Raw genomic sequence first — 19,892 nt, forward strand, 5'->3', positions numbered from 1 at the left:
TTGTTAGTAACTATTACCTAAAATCTTTCATGTGTTTGATTAGTTTAGAAATAGGTATAGGAGACTTGGTCTTGCCTCTATTTTCCCCTTTTGTGGAAATCTCAGTGGATTTTTTTTGTTATTCTACTTGCACCAATATGATATTTTGATACTCGGTTGTTTTAGTGAGTTTTTTTTTCATTGCAACTGCAGTATGTTGTCAAATTGCAGCAAAGACTTTTACAGTCAGTAAGATATGCCAGAGGCTTTGTGTTACTTCCACACTGAGACATTTCTAGCATGAAGGTTGTTTTTCTTATACTTTCAAACTAACACAATAGAGTTTGCACAGCTGAAAAAGGAAACTTCAGTCTTATGTGAGTCAATCATAGTCTTCCACAAGGAATCCTCCAATCTGTTTCCTATGTCAGAAAATGATCTAAGGCATCTCCCTTTGACTTGTGGGAGTGGCAGGTTTGAAAATACCCCCATAAATCTGTTGTGGCCTGTCAACATCTGTCTTTGATTTTTCTTTCCCTTTGTCCAAATTCTTTTGGATCAATGGCAATCTCTAACACTCTTACCCTTTTCAGCACATATGTCCACACAGGCAGGACAGTAAAACCTTAAATCTTAGCTGAAGATGTACAAGATTCAAAAGAGTTTCTTGTTTATGCTTATCTTGTCCTAAACAGTATTTTTTAAGCAGTTTGTTTGCTTTCACACCTTGAGAGACTTTTAGGTCACTGCAGAGGAAAACATCATATTTAAGTAAATTGTGACAAAACATTTTAATGCTGGAGGACTTAATGTGAGCCAGACAGTGTGTCCACATCGCTTTATATTATATTTAATTTAAAGCATTTGTACCCTTCATATCAAATGAAAATGTAGCAGAGAGTGCCCTCTCCTTATTAGTCAACCTGACAATTTGACCTGCCAGGGGAAGTAATATCACAGCTAATTATGATATTGTTGAGCTACACAGCATGGGCTTTTTCTTCATGGTAATAGTACTTTTATGTGATTTCCAATTCACTATCTTACAATGAGAACATATTCATTGTCCCTGAAGTTGTACCTGCTAGTTAACATATTTTGGTGATAGTAAATTTTTCTGCTTGGTTACTGCATCACAATGAACTAAATTGATGAGGGGAACAGATGGAGTTGCTTCCCGGGTGTAGACATGCAGTCCCATTTACTGACAATATTAATTTTAAGCCTTCAATCAAGTTGTCCAGGAATAGTTAGGCAGCTAGCTGCTAGTGTACTTGTAGCCATTGTTTTTAAGCTAGCAGGGAATAGACAGTCATTAGTTAACTCTTAACCTTCTTCACTTAATTTTTTTCTCATTCCATGGAGCTGATTGCATTTATTATAATCTGAAATTTAATCCCAAGTTCTGCTCTTCAGAATCAACATCGATCTGGTGTCCTGGAACTGATTGCTTTTTTGCACTCACAGATGAAAATTGTTATGTCTGGAATTTTGGCCACTGATGGCTACCGTCCATTCACAACTATGCTTGGCATTTGAAGGAATTTCTAGGCCCGTCTTGAAAAATTGTCAGTTATTCTCACATGCTACATTTAAAATACAGTTAAAAAAGTTCAATTTTCCAAAAAAAAGAAAAACTTGACACTTTTGAATAGAAAGGGAGCCAGTCATGGCAAGCTAAAGGGATAATGAGCATTAACAACATTTACTGTATTGAATAACCCCCCAAAACACAGAACAACCAAGTTCAGAGTAATTAAAGTCAGTGCAATACATTTGATTTAAAGAAAATGTTTTTTAGCCCTTCAAATAACCCCTGTTTTTGTCCTCTATCCACAGCATTATATTCTTGCTTTTGGTGGCATCATTGCAGTCCCGCTGATTCTTGCTGAGCCTCTCTGCATAGGGGACAACAACATTGCCAAAAGCCAGCTCATTTCCACAATCTTCTTTGTGTCAGGATTATGCACACTGCTGCAAACAGCTGTCGGAACCAGGTAATACAACTCTTACTTATAGCAACAGTGAACAAAATCACCCAATGGGCACTCCCAGTCAGACAAAGGCTCACAATAAAAAAAAAAAAAAAACAATAAAATAAAATGCATTTACACTTTCATGGGTGCTCCTACCTGGTATGAAATGTATTCGTCACTTAACGTGTGGGTGGCTGTGCATATTTGTGAGAAGGCTGTTATTTTCTCATGATGATCAGGTGCAAACTGAGGGAATGTCCCACTTGACAATGTTTCCTGTATGCACAAGTATATTAGCCTTTTACCTTTGCCCTAAATTGTTGACACCACTGATAAAGAAGAGGAATTTAAATTTAATTCACTGAGGATCATCTGACCGTACATCTCTGTCCTCCTACATGCGCTGCCTTGTTGGGGGGCAGTGTGAGTCAGGCTGCTGAGGCCTTGAGTTATGAGACTTGCATTCCCAAGGCTGCACATGGTTCAATTTGTGTCTTTACTTTAATGATGTAACGTCCTGAAGGATGTTTAATTGTAATAATCTCTGTAAAAGTGATGCGTTAATTGTGCATTATGCTTTACATTTTTCATTCCATGTCTGTGAGGTAAACAGTGTAGCTATTCAGTACAAAACAGTACAGAGCCCCACATACACATCTGTCTGCATTGTGCAAATAGCAAAAGAGGTTTTGTTTGACTTCTCCACCTACATCTTTTGGCGAAAGCTTAAAAGGTCAAAACTGGGATCCAAGCAAACATTTTGACATTGAATGATGAGCATGTTAATCTTTATTTTTACAGCACAAAGTTTATGCAGCAATTTGTATAGATCAGACAAATAACTCAAACACATCCGAACAAAAGCAAGCTGAAATGTGTATATATGCTGCTGCACAGAAAATATCACATGGTGTACATGCACAGTAAAACCAGAGACATCTCCACCAACGTCCAGAAGCTTCCCTTTGCTAAGGGAGGTTTAATTATTCTTTAGAACAGAATAATATATAATTGACAATGACACAGAAAGTCATTTCAAAACAGTTTTTTTTTTTTCCCCCAACCAAAAATTTATTAAAAAATGCAAAAGAAAATGTATAAACTACCTGGCCTATAAAAGAGATCAACTTAATCCAATAATATTTAAAAGTGTAAACAAATCAAATTTAACTGAGAAGAACTGATGAACTAGTACCCAGATTTAATGCTCCTTTAAAGCTCCCTTCCCTAGGGCCACAAGGTAGAGCGGTCGTCTTGTAGCCTGAGGGTTGCCAGTTCGATCCTCGGCCAAGTTGAGTTCATTTCGAGGTGTCCTTGGGCAAGAACCACTAATTGCTAACCCCTAATTAGGTTGAGGTTGAGTGCCTAACGTGGCAGCTTCCGCAATCAGTGTGTGAATGTGTGTGTGAATGGGTGAATGTGATGTATGATGTAAAGCGCTTTGGGTATCATTCCAGGTACAGAAAAACACTATATAAATACAGACCATTCACCATGGTGATTCAAAACAAGAGTCATGTTAAATAAAATGCATAACCTTCCATTGTTGCTAAGTGTGCACTCCAAACAACCAATGCAATGAAAATAAATATTGTTTAATATTTACCTCTAAATATTACCTATACCTCCATTTACCTTTTTCCAAGATGGTGCCATGGTAGGCAGCTTGTTACCTGTGTTTTCTTGGCTTTAATGTTTATTTTGTGTTTTTAAGCTCTTCTTCCCAACTTTTTTGCTTGCGTTTATTTTGGACTGTAACCAGTCATGGACTTCCAAAGATTTGTGAGAGTAGCAGCATGCCTTCTACTCTTTTTATGACTTTTAACCACCTCATTTGGAAAGCCTGTGAGCTGCCCCATTGTTCACTGCCTGAATCAGCAACAGTAGGGTACTCCGGGAGAAGAGACCTGAGATTCTAAAGGAAATATGACATTGGAGCGAAGTACCAGGAGTGAAGGAGACAGTACAAACCGAGCATTCCATCGGTTTTAATGGGTAAAGTAAGATCTTTACCCAACAAGATGGAAGAGCTGACAGCGCTAACTGGACTGCAGTGGGAGTACCAGCAGAGCCGCCTCCTGCTGTTCACAGAGACTTGGCTCACGGACCACACAATGGACTCCGTTGTAATTCTAGATGACTGTCAACTGATGAAAGCAGACCAGAGTGCAAGGGAGATTGGTAAGAGGAGAGGTGGGGGACTAGGGATGTACGTTAATGAGGGAGAGGTGGGGAAATACTGATGTACACTACAGATGGTGTAACCTAGGACACATCACTGTGAAGAAGTGGTGCTGTACCAAAGATATCGAATTGTCAGTGGTTAGCGTTCGGCCATACCACCTGACCTGGGAGTTCTCACACCATTTGCATCCCACCATCAGCCAACGCTACAGCAGCCTGTGAGGACATCCAAATCACTGTCTCTCAGTTATAAAAGGCACATCTGCAGTCCCTTATTATTATCTCTGAAGACTTTAACCATGCCTCACTTTCTGCCATTCTCCCTAGTTTCACCCACTATGTTGATTGCTACATAAGGGACAATAAAAACATGGACTTGCTGTTTGCCATTCAAAGCAGGATTACAGCTCAACACTTTGGAAGTACTTGCCCACTCTGAACTGATAAAATTGGGCCCAATTGATGAATGAAAGGAGACAGAGAAAAAGGAGAGCACAAATGTTAACAATGGCCTTTTGAGGAGCAGTGTCTCCTACAGAGGCATGTACAGACAATGCAGCTGAGTTCGTCTGTGCAGAGTCCTGCAGGGGTCCATTTTACCAACCCGCATTTGCCCAAACCCGGATATGATGAATATCAAACCCAACTTGTGGATATCTTCCAGTGAAATCTGGACTTGACCTGACGATGTAGGATACAAAATGCAACCCAACCCACATGTTAACACATCCTAATTGTAAATATACCCCATCCATCCTTTAATTGCATTACATTGCTTAATTCCTTCATATATTTAAATTAATGGTGTTGTTTTGTCTTCGTTTTCATTTACCAGAAAAAAAAAGAAAAAGACAATAACAGAAAATATTGTGAAAGATCAAAGTTAGATGAAATGTGACATGACCATTCAGACTGAGGTAGCTTCCACACAGATCAGATAAGTATCTGCTCTAGGACCACATATGAAAGTGGCCTGGGTTGGATTAAAAAAAAATCTGATTTGCACAATTCAGACTGTCAATAAAAATCCGAAATGAGTCACAAACAGGCAAAAAAATCTCAGTTGAGCTGCAGTGTGCAAAGAGAAGTTGAAGAGTATGCAAAATAAGATCTGGGGAGGCAAAGAGAGCTTCAGGAGAAAGGGGGAAGAACAATTTCAGCAGAATAAAGTCTGAGAAGGAACATGAAATATATCTCTGGTCACTTCAAGGACAACAGAGGAGCCTCAGTTTCTGCTCCCTGGGGAGCCCAACCACTACAGACCTGTGGCCCTGACTTCTCACTTGATGAAAGCCATGGAGAGGCTCATCCTGCGCCACCTTCGCCCACTGGTGAGCTCAGCGCTGGACCCCCTGCAGTTCATCTGGCATCAGAGGGGACAATGTTGTCTACATGTTGCACCAATCTCTTTCTTACTTGGAGCAGGCAGGGAACACTCTGAGGGTCATGTTTTTTTAACTTCTCCAGTGCTTTCAACACCATCCAGCCTGCACTGCTGAAAGGGAAGCTGGTGGGAGCCGCAGTGGATGAGCAGCTGACTGCATGGACCATCAACTACCTTAACAACAGACCACAGTATGTTAGGCTCCACTATGTGTCTGTAGTAATCTGCAGCACGTGGGCTCCGCAGGGCACAGTTCTCTCACCCTCCCTGTTCAGCCTGTACACTTTAGACTTCAGGCACAGCTCAGACCATTGCCACCTACAAAAGTTCTCGGATGATATGGCCATTATTGGATGTGTGTCAGCCGGGAACAACCAGGAATAGAGGTGGGTGATCAGCAACTTTGTCGGTTGGTGTGAGACCAATGCTCTGCAAATCAAAGGCAGCAAGAAAAATGGTGTTCGTAGACGTAAGAAGGAAGTCACCCCCTACCAATCCGGTGAACATCCAGGGAAAAGACATTGAGACAGTGGACAAGTACCTGGGTGTTCACCACTACAATAAAATGAACTGGACCACAAACACAGATGTCCTGTATGAGAAGGGCCGGAGTCGACTCCATCTGTTGAGGAGACTGAGGTCCTTCGGAATCTGCAGGACTCTGTTAAAGACATTTTATGATTCTGTAGCGCCCTCTTCTATGCAATGGTCTGTTGGGGAAGCGATTGCACCGACGGGGACAGGAGCAGGATTGACAAACTGGTACAGAGGACAAGCTCTGTGCTGGGATGTCCTCTGGAGCCTGTGGTGGTGGTGGTGCGAGAATAAGATGTTAGCAAAGCTGGCATCCATCATGGACAACCCCCATCGCCCTCTGCATGAGACCATGGGTACGCTGAGCAGCTACTTCAGTCAGAGACTAAAACATCCTCGCTGCAGGAAGGAGTGTTTTTGTAGATAATTCATCCCAACAGCAGATAGACTCTTTAACACATCATGATGTTATGAGTGACTCAGACGCTTTAACTCCACTGTCACCACTTCAAGCACACATAATGCACCTTGTGCGTGTGTAGACAGTTATGTGTATGAATATACAGTACAGTATATGTATGTGTATGGGTAGATATGTGTTTATGTATATGTGTGTATATACTGTAGGTATGTCAATACATGTTGATATTACAGACCAATATTACCTAACTGCATATTTCCATAATCCTTCCTCCATAATACACGCTGTGTATACTTGTACATAGATCACCAATTACTGTAGTTATTGTGTTATTGTATATATTATATTTTAAGGAGTACAATACAATAAACATATAAAATACAATATTTGTATTTTATATGTTGTTAATCTGCTTTTCTTACTCTGGTTTCTGTAGTTGAGATGTAGTAACACACAAATTTCCCTATTGTGGGATTAATAAAGTTTTATCTTATCTTATCTTATCTTATCTTATCTTATCTTATCTTATCTTATCTCTCTTAAAGAAATATATTGTATGAAACAAATGTGACAAACATTACCACTGCGGGGCTTTATTTTCACAAATATTACCTTCAATTACCCTCAGTCACTGGGAAATAGCATGTCTCCTTTCTGTTAGCTTTGAGCTGATGAGGTCTGATACTTACATCCTTTCTGACTTGCAGGTTACCAATCCTCCAGGGTGGAACCTTCAGTTTCATCACTCCGACTCTGGCCATTCTTGCCCTGCCTAAATGGCAGTGTCCGGACCCAAATGCCCCCGCGATACTATCCATGCAGCTTCAGAACGACACCAGCCCGCAGCAGGTGGAAAACTCTGATGAAATCTGGATGTCACGAATACGTGAGGTCAGTTAAATATTGACATGAGCAAGAGGATGACTCAGGACACTGAAAAAAGAATAAATAAAATTGTTTGTAAAAGATGGAGTATTTTCAAATGGAAAATCAGGTTCAAGTAAGATAAAAAGATAAATGTTAAAATAAATACAATAACAATATACAGTATCTCACAAAAGTGAGTACACCCCTCACATTTCTGCAAATATTCTATCTTTTCATGGGATGACACTGCTGAATTTATACGTTGACCTAATGTAAAGTAGTCTGTGTACAGCTCGTTTTATAGAGTAAATCTACTTTCCCCTCAATACTCAGCACACAGCCATTAATGTCTAAACTGCTGGCAACAACAGTGAGTACACCCCTATATTTTTAAATTGCTCCAAAAGTATGCCATAAACAGTCTTAATTTCATCAGATTTTTAAATCTTTGTCTTGATAATGCACTAAATCTAATTTCTGTTATGCAAACTACAAAATAATTTTATTAAAAGCTGGTTTTAGCAGGTTTCACATAAATCTCTAAAATATCAGGTTTTCATCCAGGAGGAATCACCTCGGCGCTACCTGCTGAGCTCGGTTTGGAGGCAGAAGCAGGAAAATTTAACAGCTGTTTCTGTCTAAGTGTTCACTGATAGAGGAAGCAACACACCAAAGCAGCATAGTTACTAAACCATCACAAAAATGTTGTGTTTCAGCAAAAAGACCAAACAGAAAGACAAGGAAAAATAACTGGTTTTCTTGTTGCTGAATGCTCCTGTGGCTGCAGTGTTTAGCTCACCTGATATAGCAGCAGCCCCATGAACTCAGCCAGACATTTAATCCCAGTGTCTCCCTGACCTACTTTCTCATTTACCTTCTGTACAATAAAGGACACTAGAGCCCACAGAATGCTAAAGACATAACAACCAAAGTGAAAAACACTAGTGTATGGAACACATGTTACACAAATAAGGTCTCACACACGTCGTAAAGCTTCCCTTGGAGATAAAGCATTTTTCATTCAAATATAGATAACATAGTGATGTCATGACTAATCAATTTTGATTGACCTGGCTAGTCACCTTCAAAATTCACCTGAAATGTCCATCCCTAGACATGACATATTTGCCCCGAGTTTGACCAGTACGTTGGTTGGTAATGAAGGGAGACCACAGTGTGTCGTATGTGTCAAAATATTGGCATCTGGCTATATGAAGCCAAATAAGTTGCAAATCCATTTGAGGACTTTTCACCTTTTATAAAAGAAAAGCACCAGCTTAATGAGTCAACGACTATAGCCTTATAGATCTGCTGCTGAGATTTTTGCCCCTGTGTCAAGATACATTTTACATTCAGTCACAGCTGTTCCGAAAGGAAGACTTTTAACTGTGGCTTTAAGTGAAATCACATTTTTGGATAACTTTCACAGGAAAGTCTGAAGTATGGATGGAGCTCTGTTGTTTTCTGTGTAGGTAATGATTTACCACTTTTGCATGAGACACGTTCAGGAGAAAAATCTGTTCAGCAAGATTTACAACCATATAGTTTTTATTTACAGGCTTAGAATCATAAATCTATCTGAGGTGAATTTATGCACATATTTGAAGCACCCATGTTTTTTTTTTTTTTTTTTTTTTTTTGTATCCTTCGATTAACAACCTGGCATGTAGGCCTCTTAGCCAAGGATGTGTTTGTATATATTGCCACAAAAATAATTAAAAAAAACAGAACAAACTGATTCTCAGGATATATGCAACTTTTGAAAATACAAAAAAAAAAAAAAAAAAAAAAGGTTAAAATGTTTCTGGATTTTAAGGTTAATATTGCTTTTATCCATGCGTTCAGCTCACTATCCATCCACCCATCCAATATTATATTAATTTGTGCAACTGTGCAGCTGCAACAATTTTTTTTGTTACATAATTAAAAAACAACTAAATGAGTAATAGTGACCAAATTAAATAATGATTTAAGAAAGGAAGTATGTCAATTCCTTTGCTTTATAACTGATATATTTTTTGTAATTTTAAGATAAGATAATACTTCATGGTTTCCTTTGTGTGGAAAATTGCACTGCAGAACAGAATCAACAATCAAGACGAAACTGTGGTTGTAAAAGAACAGTCTATAAATATCCATTAAAATATCAGCAAGAACATAATACAATTAAAAATGCATACCCATCAAAAACCATTGAAACTTCTAGAAAAAGAAAAAAAAGCAGCACAATGCTTCCAATTTTATTTCATGCAGAGAAATTTTGACCAATATATTTTTACTAAAATACAATAAATTCCATGGTGCACTCAGAAGACAAATTAAACTCTTGTAAGCTTGTACCAGAAACAAGTTATTGCTTTTTATTCTATTTGGTATTTAAAAAATAATATTTCATAACTGTAACTTGTGTATAAGTACAACCCAGTTCCAAAGAAAGATGAGATGTTGTGTAAAATGGCAATAAAATAAAGAGTGTCCTGATTTGCAAATCTTAAAAAACAACATATGCTTTATTCACAACATCACATGTAGACATTTTATTATTTAATAAAAAATAATAATAATAAAATTAGCAAAGCTTGAACTGGATAGCAGCCACACATCTCCAAAAAGGTTAGGATGGATACAAGAAAAGGCTTGAAAAGTAAGTTTCACTACAAGAAAGAATTTGAGAAGCTTTGCTACCGCTGCTTGTGGTAAAGTAAAATATTTAAGATGAAACTGAGACATTAAAATGGCAGAGAATATGTTTAACTGTAGACAGAAAGCTGCGACCTTGTGATGCCTCTTGCATTGTATTCCACAGATCCAGGGGGCCATCCTGGTGTCCTCCCTGCTCCAGATTGTCCTGGGCTTTTCAGGATTGGTGGGTCTTGTTCTCAAATTCATCGGCCCTCTGGCTATCGCTCCAACCATCAATCTCATCGGTATGTCGCTGTTCATTGAGGCTGGAAAGAAATGTGGAGGCCACTGGGGAATAGCTGCGCTGTGAGTGGTCCATTAAGTTGTTCTATCACTACTCTCCAGAAAAGTTTATCCTTATTTTCATTTTCATTTAACTTTTTTTTTTTTTTGTTTTTTACCAGAAAGGAACCAGGGAGTGTACACACAATGTAAACATTTTGAAAAAATAAAACAATATCAAAAGTGAAATAAATAAATGATTCCAGAAAAGTCTAAGAGGCAGTTAATACCAGGACCAGCCATCATAGACAATCCTTTGAAATAAGTTTGTAAAAGAGGAAAACTGAATGAACAAGTTGAGTTTTAGTTTCTGGTGCAACTGGTTCCAGTCATTAGAAGCTGTAAATTAAAAATGGCCAAAGGTTGCACATGCTTTTGGACTGAATAAATTAATTTAGCTAATGGAGCGCAACTTAGCGTCACTGTTATAGATAATGAAAAAAGAGCTGAGGTAAGCAGGTGTTTTATCAATTCAGGTTTATAAATAAACTGATAGCAATGGATGAGTCTACGGGAATGAAGGATTCAGTTCACAAAAGAAGACTGATCAAAATCAGAAATACTTTATTAATCAGAGGGACATTGCCGCATTGCATTGCTCCTTAAAACAAAGACAAACAGTAACTTCATTTACATGGACAAAAATTTCATCCGTTCAACTGAAATAAATGTATCCTTAACTCTTTTAGTTTCTAACAAAAACTTAATGTCTGCCGCAGCCTCGTTCTGTTTTGCTGCCGCCATTTTTCAAATCTTCCCTGATACTCATTCTGTCACATAACCGCTATGTGGTTCAAGCATGCACAGAAACAACATGCGCCACAGAATAGAAATAGTTATTTTATCCTGCTTATCCCATCGTGAAAAGGTTTAAACCACCCCTCTCAATTGGATTGAAAATTCTTTCCAATTAAAGCCGATTGAATCAGCTGCCATGTTTACATGACTCATTTTGATTCTGATTGGATGTTCGATTGGAACAGAAGTGCTCCATGTAAACATGAGAAATGGATATAGAAAAAAGAAAAATAAGAGTCCAAATGAAATTAGAATAAGGTGTGAAATGACAGGAAAAATAGAATATAAAATAGAAATAAAACAACAAAGCAGACAACAACTCTGTAGTAGTTGAAGTCACTGGTGTAGAGGGTGAAGAGGAAGGGAGAGAGGACTGTCCCCTGTGGAGCGCTCATGTTGCTGACCTGTCTGCCAGTCTGGTAGTTAGCTATCCAGGACACAAGCCTCAGCAGCTGGTTCCGGTAATGATCCGCAGATAAGGTGACAGATGAGGGAGGAGGTGAAGTGTCTGTCTGAGGTGAAGGTGGAGGTGAAATGTTGGTCTGCAGGGTGTGGCGAGAGCAGGGGGGCTGAGAAGTGAAGGAGGTGTTAATTGTGAGATCAGAGGAGACTGAGGAACAAGGGGGAGGGAAAGAGATGTGAGTGGCCGGTGAATTCTATTCTATTCTACAGTCATTTAACAAATACTTTTCTCCAAAGCGACTTACATCTGAGAGTAATGAGGTATTTAGGCAGTAGCGTTATGGGTCTTGCCCAAGGACCCAACTGGAAGGTGTTAATATTCACCACGTTGTAATATGTCCCCTGTGGGATTCGAACTCAGGTCTCCCACATGGGAGCTATCCAGCCATGGAGGCTGAACGGCGGCTAACAGACTTTTGAGGGGAGATCAGTAGCCAGAGATTCAAATCTGTTAAAGAATAAATTTAACTCATTGTGTGAGCCCATCAATGTTTTCTCCATAAGTGCTGTCCAGAAAAAAGGGGGGGGGGGGGGTTGCTGCCCTTTTTAAAAACAATTTTAAATGTACTCCTGGTCCCTACAACCGTTTTATCTCATTTGAGCATCTGTGTTTTATCATATCGTGTAAAGAGCCTATGTTTGTTTTAGTTATTTATAGACCCCTTGGAACCCAATAATCCTTTTATTCAAGAATTCTCTGATCTGTTATCCCAGTGTATTCCCCTCTACAACAAAGTGTTGATTCTTGGTGATTTTATTATTCACGTCTGTTGCCCTTCTCAATCTTTTACCTTTGATTTTATTGAAATTATTGACTCCTTTAATTTAGCGCAAGCAGTTCACTTTCCCACTCAATCTAAGGGCCATACACTGGACTTGGTTTTATACTTTGGTCTCAGCCTGGGCAATTTTTCAACTAAGGATATCTGTGTGTCTGATCACAAAGCTGTTTTATTTAATGTTATTTTATCTCCAAAGTCTGTTACTCAGGGTTTACCTTTCCGAGCTCATGTTTTTAACTTCTCTTCTGCCTTTAGGTTTTCGCAACTTTTTACCCCAGCTTCCTTGACTGCTCTTAACACAGATTTTAGCCTGGTAGAGCTGGTCTCTTCTTTTTTATCAAACCTTAAACTCTATTTTAAATATTGTTGCTCCTTTTAAAGAGAGAAAGCCTAACTTAATTTTCCAACCCTGGCTCAATGAACACACCCAATTGTTAAAGAGGATTTGCAGGCAAAATGAGAGAAGATGGAAAAAGTCCAGGCTAAATGTATTTTATCTTGCATGGAAAGAAAGTCTTAAATCCTATCAACAACCAGTCAAAGAAGCGAGGACAGCTTTTTATTCTAACATTATTACACAAAACCAATCCAATCCTAGAGTTTTATTTAACCCCAAGCCCTGTCATTTTAATGATGCATCTACAGAACTGTGTGAACTGTTTTTAAATTACTTTGTTAAAAAAGTCAATGACACAAGAAATCAAATAGTTGCTCCAAGTTACACCATTACTGTAAGAAAAGAATTACCCAAGTGTTTTAATTGTTTTACTAATTTTAGTCCTTTATCTCTCTCCTCTTTAGCTGATGTTTTATCTCACATGAAAACAACCATGTGCAGTGTTGATGTCATACCCACCAACACCACAGTTGGGCTCAGCATTTTATCCATCATTAACCTGTCCTTGTCAGAAAGTGTTGTCCCTCCTTGTTTTAAACATGCTGTGGTCCAACCTCTTTTAAAAAAGCCTAATGTAAGCATCAATGATTTTAACAACTTTAGACCGATCTCAAAGCTTCCCTTTTTATCTAAAGTTTTAGAGAAAGTTGTTTCTGATCAGATTTTAGGTTTAATAAATGAAAATGACATCTTTGAGAATTTTCAGTCTGGTTTTAAAGCACTACACAGCACTGAAACAGCTCTCCTCAAAGTCTCTAATGACCTTCTTTTAGCCTCTGATAGGGGAGAGAGCATCATTTTAATTCTTTTAGATTTAGACCGTTGATCACACTATTTTAATTGATCGTCTTAAGACCTGGGTTGGCATCACAGATAATGCACTTGATTGGCTTTACTCTTATCTTTTAGATAGAACCTTTGCGGTCACCATAGGTCATTTTACTTCCTCCTCTGCCCCCATTGCTTGTGGTGTACCACAAGGTTCTATTCTAGGTCCCATTCTGTTTTCTATTTATATGCTCCCCCTGGGACACGTTATACCCCGCCATAACATGTCCTTCCACTGTTATGTGGACGACACACAGATATACCTTCCGCTGAGACCAGGGGACACTGGAAGCCTAGCTGCCGTTTTAGAGCTTAATCAGCTTGTCCATTTTATTCACTGGTGACTGTACATTCCCCATGATGACAGAAGGGAGACGTGACTAAATCTCCTCTCCAGTCTTCCTTTGTAGCTCTCCATCTCTCTTCTTCCTTTTCTTCTTTCCTCCTCTACATTTATGTTGCCATTTTCACCAGAGGTTTGACGGAAGGTATGTTAAAGTTGGTAAAAGTCCAAGGACAATCAGCTGCATCCTGGAGTAATGGATGCGTGCAGCTTCACAGTATTGTGGTTTTATTCCTTAGTGAAAAAAAAAAACCACACATCTTTACAGCGAGGAGAAATCTTAAACAAACTCTTTTAAGAAGCACTCTCAAGAGGGCAGAAGCTTAGTGTAAAAAATTAACCCTAGAACACTATTGCTGGGTGATTTTCACCTGAGCAAACGTATTTATGTGATTTTCATTATGTTAAGTTTTTCTGAGGGTCATGGGTCTCTTGGTAGCTTCAGCATCGTCTGTGACATCTTTGATGGCATGGGTGTTTTCCAAATCCAAAACCCACTTTTTCCTACAGTCACATGTTTGGGTGATTTTCACCCAAGAATAGTGATATAGGGTAAAGTAGGTTTTGGGTGGATTCCACCCGGGCATAGTGTTGGTGTATAAAATCAGGTGATCTTGCCCCATTTCAAGGGTGACAACATTTAGGACTGCCACATTTACTTTCCCTACTTCAAGTATAGCTGTCATCCTGTCTCAGAGTTGGTGTCTCTGGCATCCCAGTTAGTGAGTAACACATAGCTAAGGTTTATTTAACTTAGCAATTGTTGTCAAGTTGTATTAATATTATTCCAATTTTCCCCAACTTGATAAGGAATGACATCCACCTGGAGCTCTACACCGGACTTCACTCGAATAACCAAGCAGCAGTCAATTATTCTTTTTCCTCTTTCTTTCCTTCTTTTCTTTATTTAGACTTTAGTAGGAAGAACAGTTATGGAATATGTTTCCTTTGCCATCTTTTTCAGTCTTTTATCAGGTGAAAAACCTTCAAATGAAACAAAAGGAATACACATAACTTATGGTTCAATAACACACAAAAAAAATAATAATAAATGCATTTCATGATTTCTATATGCACAGTAAATATTGATTTACCAACTACTACATTTTTTTTTTTTAACCCAAGTGATGTCAATATTTCTATCAAATTTAAAAGCACAATTTAGCACAAGAATAGCATTTGCCTACACATTAACACCACTTAATCCTCCTCATAAGTCCAGCACGGGAAGCTCTGTCATTCAAAAAGTTCACAGAGAGCCGTCATCCTCGTCACAGCACTGGATTAATCGCTACGTTAAATCAGTCCGTCAACTGGCAGATCAGCGATCATTCTTAACATCAGAAAGAATTTATTCTCTTACCAGCTGCCTCTCCAGTCTCTTACACATGTCTCTTAGTTTTCCCCGATTTCGCCAAACAATGTGACAGAAATGTTTGGTGGCGTCCTGACATTAGGCTTCTCCATTGATCAGCTGTTAGTCCCAGCTGTGGCTACATGACGTCACAGATAAGCTTTCTCCCCGCTCGCTCTGATGATCTATTTTCCCTACACAAGTTTGACTGAACAATTGTTAGCTAACTAGATTTTTTTTAGCTTGAAGCTACATCATCTAGCTATCATACTGTGCACATTCTTTCTTTCAGCCAAGAGCTATGTTATCAAGCAAGATAGCCAGCAGGTGAGTTGGGGCAGTCCTACAGAAAAGAAAATATGTCTAAAAGGAAACCAGCAAAGTACTTGTCACAGAAGGAAATAGAAGTGATTCTGTTCAGGGGAAGCAGTGATGAAGATGTTGATGTGTAAGCAGAAGAGATGTATGACAGTGATAGTGACATAGACTACATTTCAAAACCAGGTGAGGATGATGAGAGTGATAGTGATGGTTTTGATCCTTGCACTTCAAGTCATAAGAGAAAGAAGAAGAAAGTGCAATATCAGGATTCCGGTAGACCAACCAGAAAAATTACCATCCCAGGACCTGTTGCTCGACATCCCTTCCCCTGGCACTCTTGCAAGTGAGGCAGGACCAGTGGCAGCAGAAAGCAGTGGTCCCTTAGTGAGGTGTCCTGACTGCCCCTCAGGCTCGAACAGGAAGACCCGACACAGGTGCCACGTGTGCTGTCGACCAGTGTGTATTACTACAGTGCATGCACTGGCTGCATGTAAGGAATAAGTAAGTAAGAGTGGTCCTGTAATTAGCATACTATCTTTATTCAGTGCAGTGGTTATGAATAACTATCAGAGTGGTAATTTCCAAGGGAATTCATAAAATAATAAAAATATTTTAGTCAGCTGGACATTTTTACCCCAAATGCCACAGAAATGGGTGATCCAAAAAACAAGTTTTAAGCTTCATGATTTTTTTTAGGATTTTTTTCTTCTCAAATTCCTAATTTTGCACTCATTTTGGAGCATTTTTGTGTGTTCCTCTCATTTTGATATTTTGATGACAAGTACTTTTTATTAGGAATATTATATAGGGTAAAAATTACCCGGCATTAGTGATGGTGTTACGAATTTTAACGATAGTGAAGGGACATTGTGTAACATTTTCTGTTGTTTATTGGCCTAAATTGATGTCCTCATGTATGTGTTAGCATTATGACCTCCTCTAATGATTTGACACATTCTCGTAAGTGAAGAATTTTAGACTTGTTCATAAATATGATGGGTAAGCTTGTAGGGCAGCACCATGACGGTCTGCCATCTTGAAACTACAGCCACCGGCAAGGGCCAAGTAGCACAAACTTCATGTTTTCCCTGTGAGCCAGCACATAGTGATTGAAAAACGGCAGGAAAAGATAAAGTTAGAAAATCTGTTAAATTGTTATTCACAAAATTGCAGGACCATGCATAATCAGCAGCAGCAGCACAGGAGCCATTTTCATCATCACCAATAAGGCATAACAGCCGTTTCTGCTAAAATACACCAGCCTCGTTTTACAGAAATGTATGTTTTCGTGGTTTCAGTCGCTTTCATAGTCACGGTAAATGCCGGCTTTCATTCGCAGTAAAGCCAGACTAAAAAGATAGTGGGAAGGCTTCATAAGCTGGCTTTTACTGTGAGAAAAAAGCCAGTGTTGTGTCGAGGCCAATTTCCCCATTGAAATCTGTTCCCCTTGTGAGAACCATTCTTCCTTCTAAATACAGAGGAATGATGTCTGAGAGTGAATTTCTGTCCACCAGACGTTTTCCTTCTGACCAATTATGATTTAGAAGGAACTTCTTCACCTGAATGTGTTAAGTTTGAAATATTGTAACTGTTACTGGTTAATACATACTTCTGTATTTGTTTCATGGTGGTCACATATGTGTACAGGTTGCTGGTATTGTGAAGCAAACGGAAGTAGGCAAACTGTGTTGTGACTATGGCAGTGGTGAATAAAGTTAATGTTCAACTTCAGAAGTGAGTTCTTTGTGTTTAACAGAGTGAACACTCAAAATCAAAGATCAAGATCATCAATGAGCTGCTGGTTGACCAGCTTTTCAAAAACCTTGGATAAACAAGGTAAAATCGAAATGGATCTAAAACAGTTTAAGTCGTGGTTGTCAACTCTTTAGAAAAGCGGGTGACAGCAGCCCACATTTGCAAGGCCAGATTAAACAATGAACAAACAGGGGCTATAATAACATGAGCTTCTAGTTTCAATGAGAAGGGATCTATGGCATCCAATCCAGCTGATTTATTTGAGTAGACTTAGTAACTCCCTAGACTCCTGATCTAGCCAGAAAGAGTAATAAAGGTCACTTGTATGAGGAGGATAAGTGGTGTATGATGGATTAGTGGTGATGACAGTGTAAGTAGGAGCTTCACCTCCATAGTTATGACCAGACTTAACAAAGTGACTGCTGACACATTCTACCATTCTGTCTTTGTTTGTTACAAAAGTGCAATCTAATTTATAATAAAAGGTCTATCCATTATTCTTTTTTCATGGTGGCTAATTATGAAAATCTTTTACAAATGTTTATATAGACCAACATCTGGGTTCTGTATATATTACTTAGAACACATCACATTTAAGAGTCCCTCAATCCCTGTCTCCCAACTGAATTTAATTTTGTTTCACCAGTCTGTGCATGTTCATGCTTCTAACACTTACCAGGAACATGACAGCAGATCAGACTTCCCTTTTTGCTTAAAAAAGCCCAGTAATTTATGACATATGTTTCTCATGGAGCACATAAGAGGGATCATATTACATCCATTCTGGCTTTGCTCCACTGGGTGCCTGTACATTTTAGAGTTCATTTTAAAAATCTTTTATTTGGTTTAAAATCCTTAGAAGGCCTTGCCCCACCTTACCTCTCTGAGTTGCTTCACCCATATTCTCCTACTCGGTCTGTTAGGTCAGCTGTTTGTTATTTGGCTGGTGTTTTTACAGTTTATCTATTTCTGATGTACAGCACTTGTGAAAGTACATCTTGACATGACTGCATGTTTTCCACTTATTTGTCTGCTGCTTATACATGTTCTCAACCATCTGGTCTATGGCATCCCAAAGGTGTTCTACTGCATCATTGTCTTGCAAGAAGTAGCCATTAGAGGATAGTAAACCAAAGCAATGCATATGGTCAGCAGCCCTTCTCAGAGAGGCTGTGATATTCAAAACATGATCTCTTGGCATTAAGGGTTTCAAAGTGAGCCAAGATAACATTCTCTACATTTCTGTATGACCACAAGTTTGGGCACAAAGAAGCTTTTACTATCAACAACAAGTTTTAAACCAGCCTGTCAGCAAAATAAGATACCTGAAACATGGTAAATTAATAATATTCCTAGAGAAAGAAATCCTTTACACTATCTTTTCTGTTAACACATGCTAGCCAAATCTAATTGTCATGTCACTATTCATCCAATTCATTTAGTATTTGTTTGCCACCTAATTCACTCTTGATCAAACTGTTAATATCCAGCATGTAAATCTACCTAATTTACACAACTGTTTCTGCTGTAACTCAATTTTCCACAAAATCATTCCTATTATTTTTTACATTAATGCCTGTGCCAACAGACCCCATGAAATCTGTCTTCATTTACTGCTGCCATCTCTAGATAATACAGACTAACGTCATTACTTAAAGCAATCCTTGTGGTTTTTAAAAGGTCCTTCACATCCCCCTCCTGATTACAGTAATCCGTCACGTCCCTCTTAGTCTCAGTGCCCCACCAGCCACAGAATCCAAGAATAATATCCCACAGGTGTGCATGCATCTTGTTGTAATTCAACTCCTCCTGCACACACACACACACACACACACACACACACACACACACACACACACACACACACACACACACACACACACACACACACACACACACAGACACACACACACACACAAAACAACAACAACAACAACAACAAAAAAACCTATTAGGCTAAAACATCGGATGGGCAATGAAGAAGTCTCTAAATCATCATGACAGCATTTGTAAATTCATATAAAAACTTAAAATTTGAATATGTAAAGACACTATTTTAATTTCTCAACTATCTTGCTTGGAATTAGAATTTTATTTTATGGAAATGTATACTTCATAAATGCCAATCAAAAGTTGGGAAACACTTCCATTTTGATTATTTTGAACACTGTTGAAAAAATACTGCTAATATAGAGATTTGTGTACCAAACACAAAATGAAAATAGTGTTTTAGCAGCATTTCACAAAGCACCCTAGCCAAGTTTATGCCATCAACAATAATCTGCCATGTAGCTGTCACATAATGTTGTTTTACTAGACTAAGCCTGAATGACAATGTGTTTAGAGAATATTTTGGGATCACTGAGGCTCCACCAGAAGGGCAGCTGACTGCCTTGCTACATTTAAAAAAAAGTACATTTTGAAAAAAAAAGGGAAAATTACTTCAATTTGTTACACCTAAATTCATTAGTTTTTCCTCAAACCAATTTCCCCTTTGGTCCAATTTAATATGTTTACCTTGTAAAAACCTAAGGAGTATCAAC

At 38.6% G+C, this 19,892-nt stretch overlaps 1 protein-coding gene across 1 annotated transcript in view; it reads left to right on the forward strand.

Moving 5' to 3' along the window:
* Positions 1 to 19,892, forward strand: part of si:dkey-106n21.1 (solute carrier family 23 member 2) — a 94,619-nt gene that overhangs the window by 36,074 nt on the left and 38,653 nt on the right. The window contains exons 3-5 of the mRNA XM_041998258.1: positions 1,819 to 1,976; positions 7,186 to 7,369; positions 10,152 to 10,333. Of these exons, the coding sequence (XP_041854192.1) occupies positions 1,819 to 1,976; positions 7,186 to 7,369; positions 10,152 to 10,333 (524 nt within the window). The remainder of the gene's footprint in view (positions 1 to 1,818; positions 1,977 to 7,185; positions 7,370 to 10,151; positions 10,334 to 19,892) is intronic.

This window comes from Melanotaenia boesemani, chromosome 10 (genome assembly GCF_017639745.1).
Source record: "Melanotaenia boesemani isolate fMelBoe1 chromosome 10, fMelBoe1.pri, whole genome shotgun sequence".
In the NCBI taxonomy this organism is placed as follows: Eukaryota; Metazoa; Chordata; class Actinopteri; order Atheriniformes; family Melanotaeniidae; genus Melanotaenia; species Melanotaenia boesemani.